General features: G+C 42.6%; 1 protein-coding gene across 1 annotated transcript; it reads left to right on the plus strand.

Annotated features, from left to right (window-relative positions):
- Positions 1–6907: 6907 nt before the first annotated feature.
- Positions 6908–16467, plus strand: RAX (retina and anterior neural fold homeobox). The gene is made up of 3 exons (XM_063291137.1): positions 6908–7226; positions 9562–9800; positions 16015–16467. Exons 1-3 carry the CDS (start codon positions 6908–6910, stop codon positions 16465–16467), a joined length of 1011 nt encoding a protein of 336 aa, XP_063147207.1.
- Positions 16468–16909: the final 442 nt, after the last annotated feature.

A 16909-nucleotide genomic window follows, 5' to 3' on the forward strand; every position in this document is an offset into this window, starting at 1 on the left:
TAACAAAGACATGATGAATCTAGCTCTAGGAACAATTCCATAATTTATATTTTCCAACTTGTGTTTATTTATTAGATTAATAGCCCACTTTTCACTCAGGAGTTCAAGGTAGGATACATAGAACTGTCTGGTTGAGGGGGGATTAAAGCCTGGATCATAGAACACTTGGTCTACCAACTGAAGCACTACACTACCCTGGCTCTTCCTATTTCTCTTTTGGCTCTCAATATTTAAAAGATTTTCTGCAAATCTTTAAGTAAAATTTAGTTTTCTCTGTATCTTGTGAGACTGGTTTATAGGGGGGGCAGGGCAAGGGCAAAGGGCTGGTACATCTAGTCACCTTGATGCTAAAAGTCATCCAGCAAGCTTTTATGGTTGAAAGTAGACCAGAACCTGGGCCTTTCCCCATCCTGATCCATCACTTTAATACATCTATTATTGTGGTTGGTCGCACAGTCAGCCAGATGTTTAGACTGGATTTGGCATTTTTATCCACCTATCGAGCCCTTCCCAAGGACCTGGGATAGGCAGATATTTTTTGATGGTGTTAAAGGTATTGTCGCGGGATATAATCTGTTCCAAGTCAAGCTGCCTTTTGCAATTGACTGATGGTGATATTGTCAATGCCGGTGGTGTTCAAGTGGTGCTCCAGATTTTTTGGAATTGCACCCAGGACACCTAGTACTATTGGTACTACCTTCACTTTCTTTTGCCACAGTCATTCTACTTCTATTTGTAGGGCTTTGTATTTTGTGATTATTAAACGGCCAAGATCTCTGGAGACTGACATATCACACACGAATTTAGAATTCTTATATAAAACTGTGCAAAATGTTGGTAGGAACATCGAAATTTCACGAGTTTTCTCGATCTCACAAGATTTCATCCATTCAAATTATAAATTTGTTTGTGTGTATGTGTATCCACCCCCACACAGGCATGCACACACATATCAAACACCATCTAAAAAGAATACATGGTGAAATCAGAGGCCATGGTGCTAACCCCATGGCTTTTGCAGTGATCCTCAAAAGTTTTCAGAGGTGTTAAAGTACTTTGCAAAAAAGAGATTGGAAAGCACTGATTCAGCTTTTGGACTAGGAATGCAGAAAGGTTTGCAGAGATGCAGACGGAGATAGAGATAGAGAAGATACACTGTAGATACATGCATACACACTTGCACGTTTTATTTTATTTTATTTTATTTCACTTTACATTACCTTACTGTACCTTATTTATAATTAGACTTACATGGCTGCCCAGTTAGAAAGATTCAGGGCAGCTTATATTAAAAACTCAATAAATAAATGCTGACTATTGGGGATGATAAAAGGGATGATAAAACCTGGGAAATGGGGAACAGCCTGGGATATCTTGGAAGGAACCCTGCTTAACCTTCTGGAGCAATGTAAAGAAACATCCCATACTGCCAAAGTTGGTTGCAGCTTCATTTGCCCTAAAAATATTCTAAACCGGCAGTGCCCAAGAAGATCAAGAGCGGTTCCTGCTTCCTGCCAGAAGGATGAAGCAAGTGAAAGCAGGCACAAGAAAGCAGGATTTTGCGGGGTAGCAAAACAGAAGTGGGAACAGAAGATGGATGAGAGAAAAGTGGATCTCTTTAGAAGTCGCATAAAGAGGGCCTGGGAAAACACAGTGGCCAGAACAAAAAGGATTCCGTCGTGCACAACTGCTGATGATATCAGGAGTTCTTCAAGTTGTTCAAATCAGGAGCAGGGTGGCATTTGTGGAGGGCCTTTGAAAAAGAGGAAGAAAAAAAATAAATAACAGAGTTGAAATGACAACATATTAGGAACATTGTACCAGCTATTCACGAGCGCTACTGGGTTCGCCGAATTACACAGCAACTGGGATGGGGCACAATGCTCCCCAGCTGGCGGCTTTGAGCGTCCGCTGTTGCCTCTACAATGTGACTGACCTGCTCTTTGAAACCAGCACAAAAGGCACCCCCGAGGCTTTCTTGTTCCCCCCCCCCTCTTTTCAAAGCAGCCAGCTCTTTTCTCTTTCTCCTCCCATAATAAAAACAGCCTTGCCCAGCAATACTAGGAATTGCAGGGCAACTGATGGGAGGAATTAACTGGTGGAAACAAAGCCTATAAGCCCTTTAACAACATGTGGGCAGAAGCTTAGGGGAAACACTGCCAATCTCCCAATCTCAGTGGAGGAGGATAGCAGCCAGGTGGGGATTTTCAGGTTAAACTACCTCCCTGCCTGCCTCCAGCCCCAGTTAGCTGTTTACCTGAGTTTCACTTTATTTTGTTTACTTTTTTACATTCTGGATTTTCCCCCCAGTTTTGGTAGTTGCCCCAAGGACTTGCTTGAATGAAAAGCAAGATACATATCAAATCAAAGGCGTGGCAAGCATTTCCATCTCTAGTCCTGTTTCCTGATAGCCAACTGCCTCTGATATCAATGGGCAAAGCCTTTCTCTGCTGCTCGTCCCAGTGCCTGACATCAAGATAGACTACCCCAGATGTGGAGGTTTTATTTCTTGACTTAAAAAGGAATTAGGCATCACTTTCTGCCCATCTAGATCTACAAGTGATGTATAGTTATATCTTTGTGAGTGAGATTTGTCAGGGCTCAGAACCTAAGTAGAGCCAGACCTGGTTAGTAGCTGGATGGGGCTTCGCCAAGGTATACCAGGTCCATGAACCAGACCAAGAGAAAGCCATGGCAAATCATTTTTGACACATGCATATATGGGTGTGTTTATGTAGTCACCAATTTTTTATTTATTCAATTTATTATGGTTGTAAACCAGTACAAGCAGAGTGCTCAGTGAATGTATCTCTGTCTGTCTGTCTGTCTGTCTATCTATCTTAATAGATAATAAATGAAATAAAACTGAAGACAAAATTAAAATACATTTATAAAACAACTTAAGTAACATCTTTGAGTGAGGTCATATAGTCACCAAGAATTGGGCTTAATTCAAAGGAGCATATACACAGACACATAATTGTGCATCACTTTATAGATCCAGGTGGACAGAATATGATGCCTAATCACTTTTTAATCATAAGCATGTGTAATGAAATAGAACCCCCACATACGGGGCAGTCTATCTCAAAGTCAGGTGCCTGACATCATACAATATATCAGGGCTGTGCCCATTTGAAAAATAATTTGGAAGAAGTGCTTCAGACTTTTTTTTAATCAAGTAATACAGTAGAAGCATAGTGTTGAAAGGGACCATAGATACCACCTAGCTCACCTCCTGCTCAGGGCAGGATCTCCGAAGAGCAGCATTCCCCAGATGCTGGCTGGGGATTCTGGGAGTTGAAGTCCACCCATCTTAAAGTTGCTGAGGTTGAGAAACGCTGCCCTAGGGTTTGACCATGGTCATTCACTAGAGCCCTGGTGAATGACCATTCACTTTCTGAAGACTTCCAGTCAAGAGGAGCTCGGCACCTCATGTGCCAGAGGGTTCCACCGGCTCATAGCTCGTATGGTCAAGAAGTTCTTCCTGATGTCTCTCTCTCTGCTAAACAGCGTGAGCTTGAAAAAAGCTGCAGTACTTTAATTAAGCTCCTGATGGAAAGGTGGGATAGAGATCTATCAAATAATTAAATGACCTCAAAACAATCCATCTTGATACCTGATATTTCACAGGAACCTCAGCAGGAAAATGTCGAACAGATCTGGTCTCTGAGAATAGCATTCCACAGTGCAGTAGGGCTGAAGAAAAGCAAACACATTTTAGGTTACCTGGATAGAAATACGATTTCCGAATCGCAAAAAGAGAATAGCTCTCCTCTGTTTTCACACTGGCCAGATCCTATCTCACATACTCTGCCTGTTTAAGAAGGAATGGTTTAGACTCAAGAAACTGAAATGGCTAAAATGGCAAAGAGGACAACTGAAGAATGAAGGTAGAGGAGATTATTGTACTTTTCCAAGCCCTGAAGGGCAGCCCCCCCCCCCCCCCGCAAGAAGAAGGGCAATGCCTGGTCTAGCATTCCAGAATAGAGGACATAGAATTGGGGTGTCTGCAGGGAGGAGGTAAAAATTGTCAAGATGGTGGCCACAATCTTGTGATTGAAGCCCACCCCTTTTTACATGCATCATGGAACAGTGACCTTAAGTAGAGATTGAACACACATAGCCCCCTCTGCTTCCAAGTCAGGGGCTTCTGCAGACTTAGTTGGGTGGGGGCACTTTGACCTCCCCAGGTCCAGCTGAAATTGTAGAAAGGCAGAATCTGGGTGAATGATGAGAGAATTCTTGATTGTAAGATTGGACAGCAGGCTGCCTTCATTCTGCTGGAAGACAGCCTTCCCAGGGTGTCTTCCAGCAAAGGCTGGGCAGAGAATGGCCCCGTATGGCTCAGTGACTCAACATCTTCTCACAATTTATTATTCTTATGAAGCTACAATATTTATACACCACCAGAGCTATTGCACTTGTATCATTACGATGCAGTAAATGGGACTAAGGAAGCATCTGTTTTTGGGCTGATATAAATGCACTGCTTTTATTAATATCCTTCCTTTATTTTTTTCTCCACCATAATTTTTTATCCAATTATTTCTTTCTATGGGATGTTACAGGATGATACATTTAGTAGGGTATCTTGCAAAGACTAGAGAATACTGTTGTTTTTTTAAGTTGCACTGGCGGTAAGGGAGGGGAATTAAAATCCATAGAAAGCCTGCACATTTTAATGTATTTATTTAAACCATTTCTGTCCTCCCATCACACATGTTTATAGCTATCCACATGATCTTTGTGTTGGCGGGAGGAAGTTATTGACCCAATACGGGACTTTACAACAAAGAGAATGACGTTTCTTCACGATCACGTTACTGTTTCTGTTACGAATGATTATACCCTTACAGACATGATTATTGTTAATCATCAGAACAAAAGGTAATCTGCTAGAGTACTGTACTCAGCTTAGACGAAAAAAACGGAAGGATGGAATCAAGCAGAGAAATCTTTACCTCCACCTTCCTTCAGGGAACACCTCTAGAGCGCGCTAGCTCGTCGCCAAGTCCCATGTGACTTTGAGCATGTGCAGAGTGCCACGGCGACACATCGGGGTTTGCAAGCCCACTTTTCGTTTGACGGGGCTCCGCTTTCCTCTGTTCGGTCTCCTTCCACGAACCGCTTGCCTGGGATTCCTTGAGGATCTGGAAGGGAAGGGCGCGATCCGAAAATCCGCCGGCGGTGCTTTCGGAGCGTTGCGAAATTGCTGTTTTCGGAGAGCAGAATTTTGGGCGTCCATCAGTCTAGCGCGCTGGGAAACTGGGGCAGAAACGGAGACTAGCAAAATATCTCTTCTTTCACTTCGAAGAAGAAAGGAAATTTCCTTTCTTTCCTTAAGAATCATTACAACCAGTCATGGAAGCGTGTAACGATTAATTCGTGCCACCCATCGATTAATACAGATTAAGAGGTTACATTTTAAATCGGCTGGTAAGCGGAGTCTCAGGCTGTCTCGCATTGCTGATTTCAGTCCTGAGTGGAATTCCGCACTGCAAAGTATCCCGCGGCAGGAGATAAAACGGTTGTTCTCACCCAAGGACGCCCAAAAGTCTACCGACGATCGGGTTTAAACCGCTTTGAAAATCGCTCACTTGCTGTGGTGGGCAGTCCATAAAGAAAGTGAATTTTACAGGGTGCGTTGGTGGGTCTGTGGGGTGTGAGAGAGATCATACGGGACTTAAAACGGGAGGGGGCGACGTGGAAGAGGAGAATAAAATATGCTTGAAAGGTGACCTTCTAATTATTCCCTTCGCCCTTTTTATTATCCGTTGTTTTGATCTTTATTATTTGATTTAAAAAACTAGGAAACTAAGGGATGCATTTCAGCCCCCTCAGTCGGTGAACGGATGTTAGAGAAACTTTTCGGAAGCTCCTCCGCACCACTGGGCTCAGAAGCCTCAAGGCTCCCGCCGCCAGTCGCGTCTTCCTTATCCTGCCATCCTAAACGGCCGAATAAAATTTCCAGAACGCCCCTAGCAAGATTCTCTCATTTTAAAGAGCAACCGTTGTTTTAAAAGCTCCCTTCCCCAAATGTCGAGCCAAGTCCTGGTTTACTTTTAATGCATTTTTTTTAAAGTGAGGGAAGGTCATCTCTTGCAGAATTCCCACATCATTTTTTCGGGGTGGGGGTGGGGATAGGTTGCTCTCCTTTCGGTTATTTTTGAGTCTAGCAAGGATCTCTCTCTTACTGAAAATCAACCTTTGTTTTTCTCTCTGGACCGATCTCAGCCGGAGTCAGCGAACGGCCTCTCCTCGGAAGAAGAGGGGCTCGCTCCTCAAGGTTAGCACGCCTCCAATCCCCTCCTCGCCTCCCGCTTTCCCGACGACCATTTACCCGCTGGTCAATTTCACCTGGTCAATTTCCACCCTGGGCGCTCCCTCCAGCGGCGCTTAGAACGAGGGGGAGGAGCTTCGGCGGGGCGGGGCCGGGGCTGCCCCGCACTCCGGGCGCTCCCTGCCAGCCCTGCCGGCGGCAAAACCCCTCCGGAGCGCAGTTCGCCCGGAGAACAGGGCTGGCGGCGGCGTCGAGGCCAAGGCGGCGGGCTCGGGCGGCAGATCCAGGGATGCGCCTGCCTGGGCGAGCGCCTTCGCCGGTGGAAGGGGGTGGCCCGACTGCCCGCTGATCCTCGGCTCTTCGGGGGCATTCTTGCCCCGGCCGGCCCTCGCAGGCGGCTGGGGCACGAGCTGCGGAGCTGAGCCGCCGCCTGCCGCAGTCGCTTCGGGCCGCAAGCGGAGCCACGTCCGACGGTCGGGGCCGCGGCTGATCTGCCTCCCCCGCTCGGCCTTTCCTTGGCGCGGAGGTCGGAGAACGGCGCGGCGGCGGCGGCGGCGGCGGCGGCCGGCTTGCGCCCGGAGCCGGGAGGCTGGCGGGCTGCTCGTCCCCGGCCCGGCGCTCTTCATGCACCTGCCGCCGCAGGACGCGCTCCTGAGCATGAGCGACGGCGACGGCGGCGGCTTCTCCCTGGCTGGGCCCCTGCTCAGGAGCCCCGTGGCGGGAGGGCCCCCCTCTCGGCTCCACAGCATCGAGGCCATCCTCGGATTTACCAAAGAGGACCCCCGTCTGGGCAGCTTCCAAGGCCAGGAGGCCAGCGGCGGGGCCAAGCCGGGGAAGGAGGCGGCCGAGAAGACGGGACCCGGCGGGGAAGGCTTCCCCCAGATGCCCTCCCGGGAGCCGCTGAGGCAGGAGCAGGCGAGCCCCAGGGCAGGGCGCTTCGGAGGTGAGAGGGGGTCAGTCCATCTTTTGGCATCCAGAAAGGGTTGGACCTGAACGCCCAGAAGTCCCAGCCCGGAATTATGGGAGGTGTAGTAGGACACCTGTGGAAGCCACCAGCTGCAGAAGGGACTTCCAGGTGGTTCTTCAGGAACCTTTTAAATTTCCTTCTGTAACTATTAAAACGATTGTTTCAGTATCAGCCCTACTTTAGGGGTATAAAGCTCCTTTCAGTGATTTAAGCTTAGTTATAGCAAATTAGTAAATCTCTAATGTGCAATATGGAAGTCCCTTAGGATTGAGATGCATAATACCATGTGTTTTTATGGTTTTTAATTCTGTAAGCCACCCGGAGTCACCGTGTGTAAGTTGGGCGGCCTTATAAATCTGTTTAATAAATAAAATAAATAAAAATAATAAGGGTCAGGGACTTTTGTTCATTATAAACACATTTATAATAAAGGTGTTTTTTAATTACCCCAGAGAAAATGTGTTAGAGAAGCTTTCCAGCACCTGCTGCAGTCCAGACATATTTGGATTTCAACTCCCAAAATTCCTAGCCAGGGAACCAGGAGAGTCCCAACACATCTGAAGGGTGCCGGTTTGGGAAAGACGCTGTTGAAGATTGATCTCTATGCTTTTGGAAACAAGTGATCATTTCCAAAGTAGTTTTCTCCATTTTCAGAATAGCCTGCATGCTTTTTTGAAACTTGCCTGGTTCTCTGGCTCTCCTCTCTTGTGGTGGCTGCCATCCATACATGACCTCATCCAAAGAGATATTTCAAGAGCATGGAGCTGATTCTCAGTGTTGGGATGGTAGATCACATACTTCAAAAAACCTTGCAGCTTTAAACAGCATCCTTTTTAATGGGCCACTCAGTTAAAAATGAATTGTCTTTTTGTGTCCTCTAAGAAGAAACTCCTCTACTCCTGATAGAAAAAGATTTGAGGGAGTGATACATATTAAATGAGAACATTCACCTTCTCAACTGCAGTGTTTGCTCTGCATGCCCTTAGAATAGCCCCGTGGAAGTAATTGGATTAATCTCTAAGATGCAGATCAGGACCCCTAAATCTGTGATTCTCAGATCCTTGGAGATGGGTGAGATGGGCACATCAGTCATAACCAAAGTGACCTGGGACACCTTGATTTTAGAGGAACGTGCTTATAGGGAAGTCATCTTTGGGATTACGATTAGTTCCCAGTTCACATACTCCTGCTGTGCAAGGCCAAGGTCTTTCCACAATTTTGTCATGCAAACCATGCTGTCCTTAGGAGCATCTGATGGACTGCTGTGGGAACCAGAGCTTGGAGTAATGCAGGAAGACACTGAGAGCAAGTTTGGAGACAATCATGGGTCTTTGTTTGTTTGTTTGTTTGTTTGTTTGTTTATTTATTTATTTATTATTCACATTTCTATCACCGCCCATCTCCCCCTAAAAGGTGGATGGCTGTGATAATCATTCAGTGCTGGAAAGGACAGAAATAGCTTGTGGTGCAGAGTGATTGTGTGACTCAGTCTTTCCTTGCTAGGGCTTCAGCAGAACGTGCAAGCAAGACTAGTGGGCCCCCATTCCATCCAAAGTTAACTTACTTCTGGGTAGACCTGAACAAGGGTCAGCTGTAAACATGCCCAAGATCACAGTTTAAGGGAGCAGAAAATGATGAGTTGCTAGTAATAGTATATTATAGAACCAGAACAGTTGTTTTTAACATGGATTTTAAAAATAAATTGATAAAAGAGGAAACAAAAGGAAGGAATGTAATGTTTGTCTAATAATACAACAAGTTCTATCGATACAGCAGTGTTACTGAGATAATGATTGATAGGGCTGTGCAATGTTTCTAATTGAACTCCAAAAATGTGCTTTGCACACAGCAGTGCAAAAAAGCAGCTGTTGGCAATTCATTAAAGTAGCAGCATCACTTTCCAGGATGAGGCCGTTATGGGGGGGTGGGGGAAGTGTGGCTGTTTTAAGGACTTGCTGACACTGTGTGTGTACTCCCGCATAGTTTCAAGCAACTTCTTGAATTCAAACCAGAAGCACTGGACGGTTCAGTGGTTAACAGAAAATACATACTTTTCTCTTGGAAAATCTCCGATTGGAGTATGCACCAATGGCTAGAGACCCCCCATGTCTAATGTAACTCTTTGTGAAGGCTATTCCAAATAAAACAAATAAGCGATTGAGGGAACTGTCTGGAAAAAAATAACATGGGAAGAACGGATGTTGAAATCAAGAGGATTTGCAGGGGTCTGAATGTGCTTAGCCTCAATTGAACGTTCTGGTGCAAATCCACTTAAAGGTGGATCAGTCTCTCCCTACTTGTTGCTTCTCAGATGCCTACTGTACCAAACGCTCAGATGGTTGCTTGAGCTCAAAGCTGGCAGCCTGTAACAGTGATGGCAAACTGCTAGATGAAGACCAGCCCAAGAAGAAGCACAGAAGGAACCGGACCACCTTCACCACCTATCAGCTGCATGAGCTGGAGCGAGCCTTTGAAAAATCCCACTATCCTGATGTTTATAGCCGAGAAGAGCTGGCCGTGAAAGTCAACCTACCTGAAGTCAGAGTTCAGGTAACAAGACAGGTTCTCCTCTCCTCTCCTCCCCTCTCCTCTAGTTGCACTGTGAAATTTTGAATGATTAACCTCTCCTTTCTTCCTTCATTAGGGCACTGCAATCCAACAGCAGCCTTGTTTTACTAATCCAATTTAAAGGCACTCTCTCTTTTCTGTATTTTCCCCCTCTGGAGCTAATTTCAGATTTGCACCCATGTTAAATGGTTTGTAAAGGGATTTTCCCTAATCTGGGTGTGTGAGAGTGTGTGTGTTCTAACACTTCAGACTGTAATTATTAGTGTTTGGTTTCAACACCTGTGATTCATGTTCCTCCCATTCATAATAGCATTGCTAGCCCATAAAAATGTAGATTGTGCAGTTTGCAAAGTCACTTAAAATCCGGTATGTAAAAATGAACTGATCTCCCATTTTGCTTTCTGTGATATTCACCTTGTTCCAAGTGCAAGGTTGTTCTGAATCGTTTCTGCATCTGTTGGTAAATATTTGTATGCGTTTGGCATGCACTTTCCCAAATATTCACATTTCTGCAAGCAAGTTTCAGGAAGATCTGCCTGATGATATAAAACCTCTTTCATGGTTTTTTTATTCAAGAGCTTCATTACAAAAATTGGAGAACTATCAAAGCCTGTGGATAATTGTGTTCTGATTCAGCGTTAGTTTGAGAAATATAAATGAGGCTGATTTGCATTAAAACATTGCCCAAGTGAATTTCTTCCCAGCCCTACTGTAAACTAACTGAAGTCTTTATTTATTCATTGGATCTTGTAAATCCAGGGATGGAAGGAGAGATCCAGGAGCAAAGAAGGAAGATAGCCAGAAGTTTAGGAATCAATTAACATTCATTTACTTTTTAATTGAAAATACTATAGTGTAGAAGACAGCATGGTCATCTCATTCCCAATCTTTCCTTTAGCTGCTATTTTTTCCATGCAAACTTCAAAATCAGAACACCCCTTTCTTTCAAACAAACACTTTTATGTCTGTTTGGGGTTTATTTGAAGGTAGCTATTTAGGCAATTATGAGAATTTTGAAGTGGGGGAGGGAGAGACTCAAAGAAGAGCTGAAATTAATTTGTAAGACCGAAAAACAAACAGAAAGCGAGCAGTGTATTTTAATAACTTATGTTATACAGTACGTGTTTTCTTTCATGTCTCGTAAAAACCAGTTGCAACATAATTAACAAAGATCAAACTGTCACTGCTTCCATTTTAAAGCAAATGGCTTTGTGCCTTTGGCATGCGTCTCTTTAACTGCTTGATCCAATAATCGGTCCTATATTGAACCATTAAGTCAGCCAGGATAGGAATGATCATGCTTAGCTTGGAACTGCAATGGTTTGGGAGGACACCTTCCACCTTCCATCAAAATTGGCATTTTTTATTTGGCAAGTTGAAAGGCATTTTCATACCTTTCCATGCTCGTAGCTGCTTTGACTCCAGTTCTAGACAGTGAGGTAGGACAGTCCATGGACTAACTATCAAACAGGAAGGCACCAGGTGCAAAGAAGCTACCTGTCCAACTGTTTAAAGCTGCAGGACAGTAGGCATTTATAATGCTAACAGCTCTGTGTCAACAAATACAGAACAAGACTGCATGACCTAGAGGTTGGACATGAATTTTGCTTGACATACAACAGAGATTAATAGAGCCCTACCTAGGAAAGGAATGAACAGAGAGACATTATATCAGATTGCTAACGTCAAATAGATAATTGGGAGGGGGAAAGTATGTAAGAAGGAGGTCTGTCTTTGCATTATAGACTACAGCAAGACTGAGAGGGTCTCTTTTTTATATATATAATTTTATTAAAGATTATAACTGCAACAATACAAACTAAAAGAAAGAAGAAAGAGTAGAAAGAAAGAGTAAAAAGTGTAAAAGAAAAGAACAAAAATTGTAGAGGAAAGAAAAGAAAGAAAGAAAGAAAGAAAGAAAGAAAGAAAGAAAGAAAGAAAGAAAGAAGTAACTTCCAACTTTCATTACAAATATAAACAATTTTAGTAACTTTTCACCTCCTCTTAATTCACAACCAATAATCTCTTCATTCCATGTCCCATCTCTTATCAATAAACAAATCCATAAAGCATCATCATTTCAGTCCTGGTATCATCAAAAGTCCATTAAGGGTTGCCAGAAATAACAACATTTTAACCTTGATCAAATAAACCAACTTTATATTCCTTCCTTTTTCTTCTAATAATCTTGATAGTTAGTCCATTCAAATAATGTCCTAAGACTTGATTTCTTTTCATTTCTTTTTTACCCCTTCTCACAAGATTCATCCAGGCTTTAAAAACCTCTTTTGTAAATCCAACGTAAAAGGATTAACCAGGTCACTCTTTTGGTTTATTATTTGTTATTCCCTTTTGATTATTAAAGCATCAAATGAGAAATCTGTTTCCATGTTATTCTTGTAGCCTGTCATTTGTAGATCCACTTTCAGTGTCAACTCTTTCTCCGTCTTGCCAGATAAAACTTGTTCTTCTACCATTTCTTCCATAACATGTTTTAGACACAGTCTAACCATAGAAGCAAACATTACCATTGACATTGTTGATATTAACTTCTGATTCCATTTTTCAAAAATGTCCTTCAGTATTTCCAATGTTATAATATTTTGCATCGTTCTGTAGCTGTTAATCAGATTTATGTATTCTCCTCCTTTAATTAAAATCTTTAGTTCCCTCTAGTATCCAATTTTTAAAATTACTTATCTCTATTATGTCTTAGAAAAAATTCAAAATAAGTCCACTTTCCCACAGGAAGGATTCTTTATATTTAATTCCAAAGTCTTATTTCGAATTTATTTGAACCCTTAATCTATTTATAACTTTCTAAAATCAAAGTCTTGGTTAGCTTTTTGCTGTTTATTTCAATTTTTTTAGGTTCTTAAGCTTGTAGCTGAAATTTTCTTTTGGTAAGGATTGAAAGCAGACTCATCTGGTGTTTTAAGACTTGTCGTTCCAAAGGTCTCTAGTAGCTGAAAAGTAGTTAACAAGCCATTTCTGAAAGTGATTAGAAAAGGAAGTGTGTGAACTTAGTGTCCTTTTAAAGGCACTGACTGTGGTTTGAGCAAGATTTTTATTTATTTATTTATTTATATTTCAAATTTAGTCACTGCCCATCTCGCTCCCAGAGTGACTCGGGGCAGTTTACAATAAAACAAGAATAAATACTAGTTAAAAATATGATAAAACCATTCTTAAATAAATAATAAAGTCCAAGGCATGGATGTTAAAAAGTTCTTAATTTCCGGGAGCATCTTCAGGATGCTAACCACCCCCAGGGTTGGTTACCCCTCCTCACACCCCACACAAGATGGCAGAGCCAGGTCTTCACCCCTTTCCAGAAGGCCAGGAGAGCGGGGGCCAGCTTCATCTCTGGAGGCAGAGTGTTCCATAGGGTGGTGGCAACGGCAGAGAAGGCTCTCTTCCTGGGCCCACCATTCATTCATAGATGGGATCTGCAACATGACTTCTCTGCCTGACCAGATGGGACAGGTTGATATAATGGGGATGAGATGGCCCTTCAGGTAACCTGGACCCATGCTGTGTAGGGCTTTAAAGGTGATAGCCAACACCTTGAATTGGACCCAGAAGCAAACTGGTACCCAATGCAGCTACTCCCTCATCTCCCAGTATCCAAACCTGCTGGAGACCACTGTCTTGTGACCTCCTCACAAGGACCAACTGTCTGGAGCACTTGTGGGTGACCTCCCGTCCTCTCTTTGTCCAGAGATGTTCGAACAGCCAGTCTACTCACTGGCTCTTCGTTCTTTGCGGTGGTTGTCAGCTCTGATTTTTGCGGAGCCCTCTTCAGTCTGCCATTTATTCCTCTGGAAGTCCAGAAGTTGGAGTGTTTCTTATCCTGGGCAACATCCAGGCCACCTAGCATCACCATTACTGAGAATTCTGGGAGTTGACTTCACACATCTGGAAGCTACTGAGGTTGGGGGATACTAGTGCAGATCATGGCAGAATGTAGCATATATTAAAGGTGAATAGGAATGCCAGTGCACCTGATTTATTTCTCTGATTAATTATTTTAGTGGGGAAAGAGCTACAGTAAGAATTTAATTTGGAGAAATCTAGTGTTTTAGCTTAAGGAAGAGAGTGGGACAAGGATGCTATACTGTATCCATATCTAAATATATTATAAGAAAGGCAGGATTGGAAACAATTATCCCTGGAATCAAAATTGGAGGTCAAAACACTTACAATCTGAGATATGCAGATAATACCACTTTGTGAGCTAGAAGTAGAGAAGACATTGAAGAGCTCATTAAAAAAGTGTATAAGGAAAGAGAAAAATCCAGGTTAAGGTTAAAAGACAAAGGGGAAAAACAGGAATCATTTTATCCATCCATTGGCTAATGAGAACAGAAATGGATTTATGAACTAAGAGGTATTATAGAAGGAGTGGCAGGTGGGGTAAGGGGTGGGGGGAATGGCCGCTGTCAAAAAACTCGAACATGGATTAAGTTAAAGTTGTTTAGAACACAAAGTAGGCTTGAAATGTTTCAGCCAGCATCTCATTCAGGGTGAGCAACCTTATTCGTTGGGACAAGGAATATGGTGTGAAATAAATGGGGGCATGATTATTTGTCTTTCATAGATTTTATGGGAAGGAGTTTTGAGGGTTTTCTATTTTTTTTCCTTTTACGCTCTGTTGAGCTTCTTTTAAAAGTGTCATGTGCTTTCTGGTCAAAAGTGGTAGGAAGCCTTGCTAACAATTTTCAAGAACTGAGATTTTCACACTGGCTACTTAATTATGGGATAGTGAGTGCTCCCTCAAACATACCTACTATTCCATTGGATACTCTAGCTTTTGGTTGTAGTATTGAAAGAGCTTGTATAGCAAGGATGCACTTCTTAATAAGTGAATCATGTGCTCTCTTTTTAGTCCTACAAAGTAATTTTTCTGGAATGTTACCTGTGTATAGTAGACTTTTGTGGAACTCAGTAAGTAAGCAAAATTCTTCAGATTAAGTACACCTAGAGTTTCAGTGATTTAAACAGAGACCCTAAAGCAAAGTTTTAAAGACTTTCTAATCTTTGTACTTTGTGCATTTATGCTAGGGTATTATTATTATTATTATTATTATTATTATTATTATTATTATTATTTATAGCTAACCACTCCAGTGGACTGTGGGCAACTTGCAAAATATAATACTAGATTAAAACAATTATAAAATCAACAAATATAAAATCCAAGCATGGATTTTAAACCCCCTAAAGTTGGTTCACCCCTGTTTTGGTTCATGCTTAATATTCTCTGTGGCTATGCACAACAGTGCAAAATCACACATCTCTGACCTCCATCAGAGGACAAGTCTCTGTCCTGAAGTGATTCCAGTCTAAATTCAAGCCTAGGTAGATGGGAAAAGAACAGGACAAAAATAAGCAATAAAGAAGGAAAAGAATGTTCATTATTTTCAGTTGTTTATAGTTGTGCCTGTTTGCAGTGGAACTCAGGAACAAAGGATGACGATGATGATGCTCTTCTATCCTCCTCCTCCAGTCAATAAAGGAATATCATTAAATAATCAACTCACCCTTAAAACTAATCAGAGTAATAATTAAAAAGAGAGAGAAATTACTGGAAATTGTATTATAAGCATTATAAGGCCTAAACCATTTACCATATTGCTCCAAAGTCTTCTTCCTTGCCAGCCCGCAACTGTGTTTGGAGAACGTTGACATCTTAAAGTTCACTCCTAATAGTACCACAAGTTTTTAAACACAGGAAAGAAGCCCACATTTCCTTACATTACAGTCTGAACTGCTAAGTGTGTAGAACTTGGATTAGAAAGAGGATGGCTCAGAATTCCCGTTTCCTCCAGTCCAGAAGTTAACTGGAGAAACTTGGATGCCTTATTCTCTCTCTCGTGATGATCCCTGCATATGGCCTATAACACTGGGAGGCATGATGGAGTAGGTGAACAGTTGTGTCTTCTCACTTTATCTGATAAAAATTAAGTCTCCCTCAAGCTCAGCTCTTGGAGGCTACATACACTATTAAATTAAATTACATACATAAATTAAATTAGATACAGTATTAAATTAAGGCTACATACAGTATATTATTCTTCACCGTCTAACATACACACCATCCTAGTAACAAGTATTTAATCACAGTAGTACTGTGTTATAACATGAATGGCATCCTTCTCTGATGTGTGGTTAATTCTGAGTTATGCTTTTCTAGGTTTGGTTTCAGAATCGGAGAGCAAAATGGAGGAGGCAGGAGAAGCTGGAAATGACCTCCATGAAGCTGCAGGATTCACCCATCCTCTCATTTAACCGCTCCCCTCAACCTTCCACAATTGGGACTATTGGTAGTAACTTGCCCTTGGAATCCTGGCTCAGCCCCCCCATGTCGAACAGTAGCCCCCTCCAAACTTTGCCTGGGTTTGTGTCCTCCCCCCAGAGCCTCCCTAGCAGCTACACCCCTCCTCCTTTCCTAAACTCTCCCCCCATGGGACACACTTTGCAGCCCCTGGGGGTCATGGGGCCACCACCACCATATCAATGTGGAACGAACTTTGTGGACAAATTCCCACTGGAAGAAGTTGATCCTCGGAATACCAGTATCGCATCATTAAGGATGAAAGCAAAGGAGCATATCCAGTCCTTTGGCAAACCGTGGCAGACAATCTGAACTGTTTTCCTTGCTTTTGGAAAGAGGTCTCATTTCTTAGACCTTCTATTGGACAGATAAAGAGGACCAATGTTCTCAAGACTGAACTTCAGTGTAGAAGTAACTTCAACATTCAAGACAAGCCATCAGTTGCCTCCTCCCATTTCCTTTTTATAATCTTTCTGGTTCTCTGTCCTGTTTCCAGAACAGGATTTAGAGTTAGTTCTAGGTTCACTTCGGATGGGATTGCAGGATTTTTTTTTTTTTAATAATCTCATCATTTGATATCTTGGCTGGATGAAACAAAGACAATTGTAATTTTTGTAGGTGAATTTTGTAAACATTAAAGCACAGATATTTTTGCATTATACCTTAAAGCAGTTGACTTGTGTCTGAAATCATCACTGAATATTATATTACAACAGCTTCTACAGTTTCATAATTTCTTCAATAGCTGTTAATG

This window comes from Candoia aspera, chromosome 2, assembly GCF_035149785.1.
Source record: "Candoia aspera isolate rCanAsp1 chromosome 2, rCanAsp1.hap2, whole genome shotgun sequence".
Lineage (NCBI taxonomy): Eukaryota > Metazoa > Chordata > Lepidosauria > Squamata > Boidae > Candoia > Candoia aspera.

What these genes read in the sequence shown, in the direction of transcription:
- RAX (XM_063291137.1), top strand. Translation starts at nt 6,908, where the DNA reads ATGCACCTGCCGCCGCAGGACGCGCTCCTGAGCATGAGCGACGGCGAC. An exon ending in CAGGGCAGGGCGCTTCGGAG is followed by an intron (nt 7,227 to 9,561) that starts GTGAGAGGGGGT and finishes GTTGCTTCTCAG; the next exon opens with ATGCCTACTGTACCAAACGC. An exon ending in TACCTGAAGTCAGAGTTCAG is followed by an intron (nt 9,801 to 16,014) that starts GTAACAAGACAG and finishes ATGCTTTTCTAG; the next exon opens with GTTTGGTTTCAGAATCGGAG.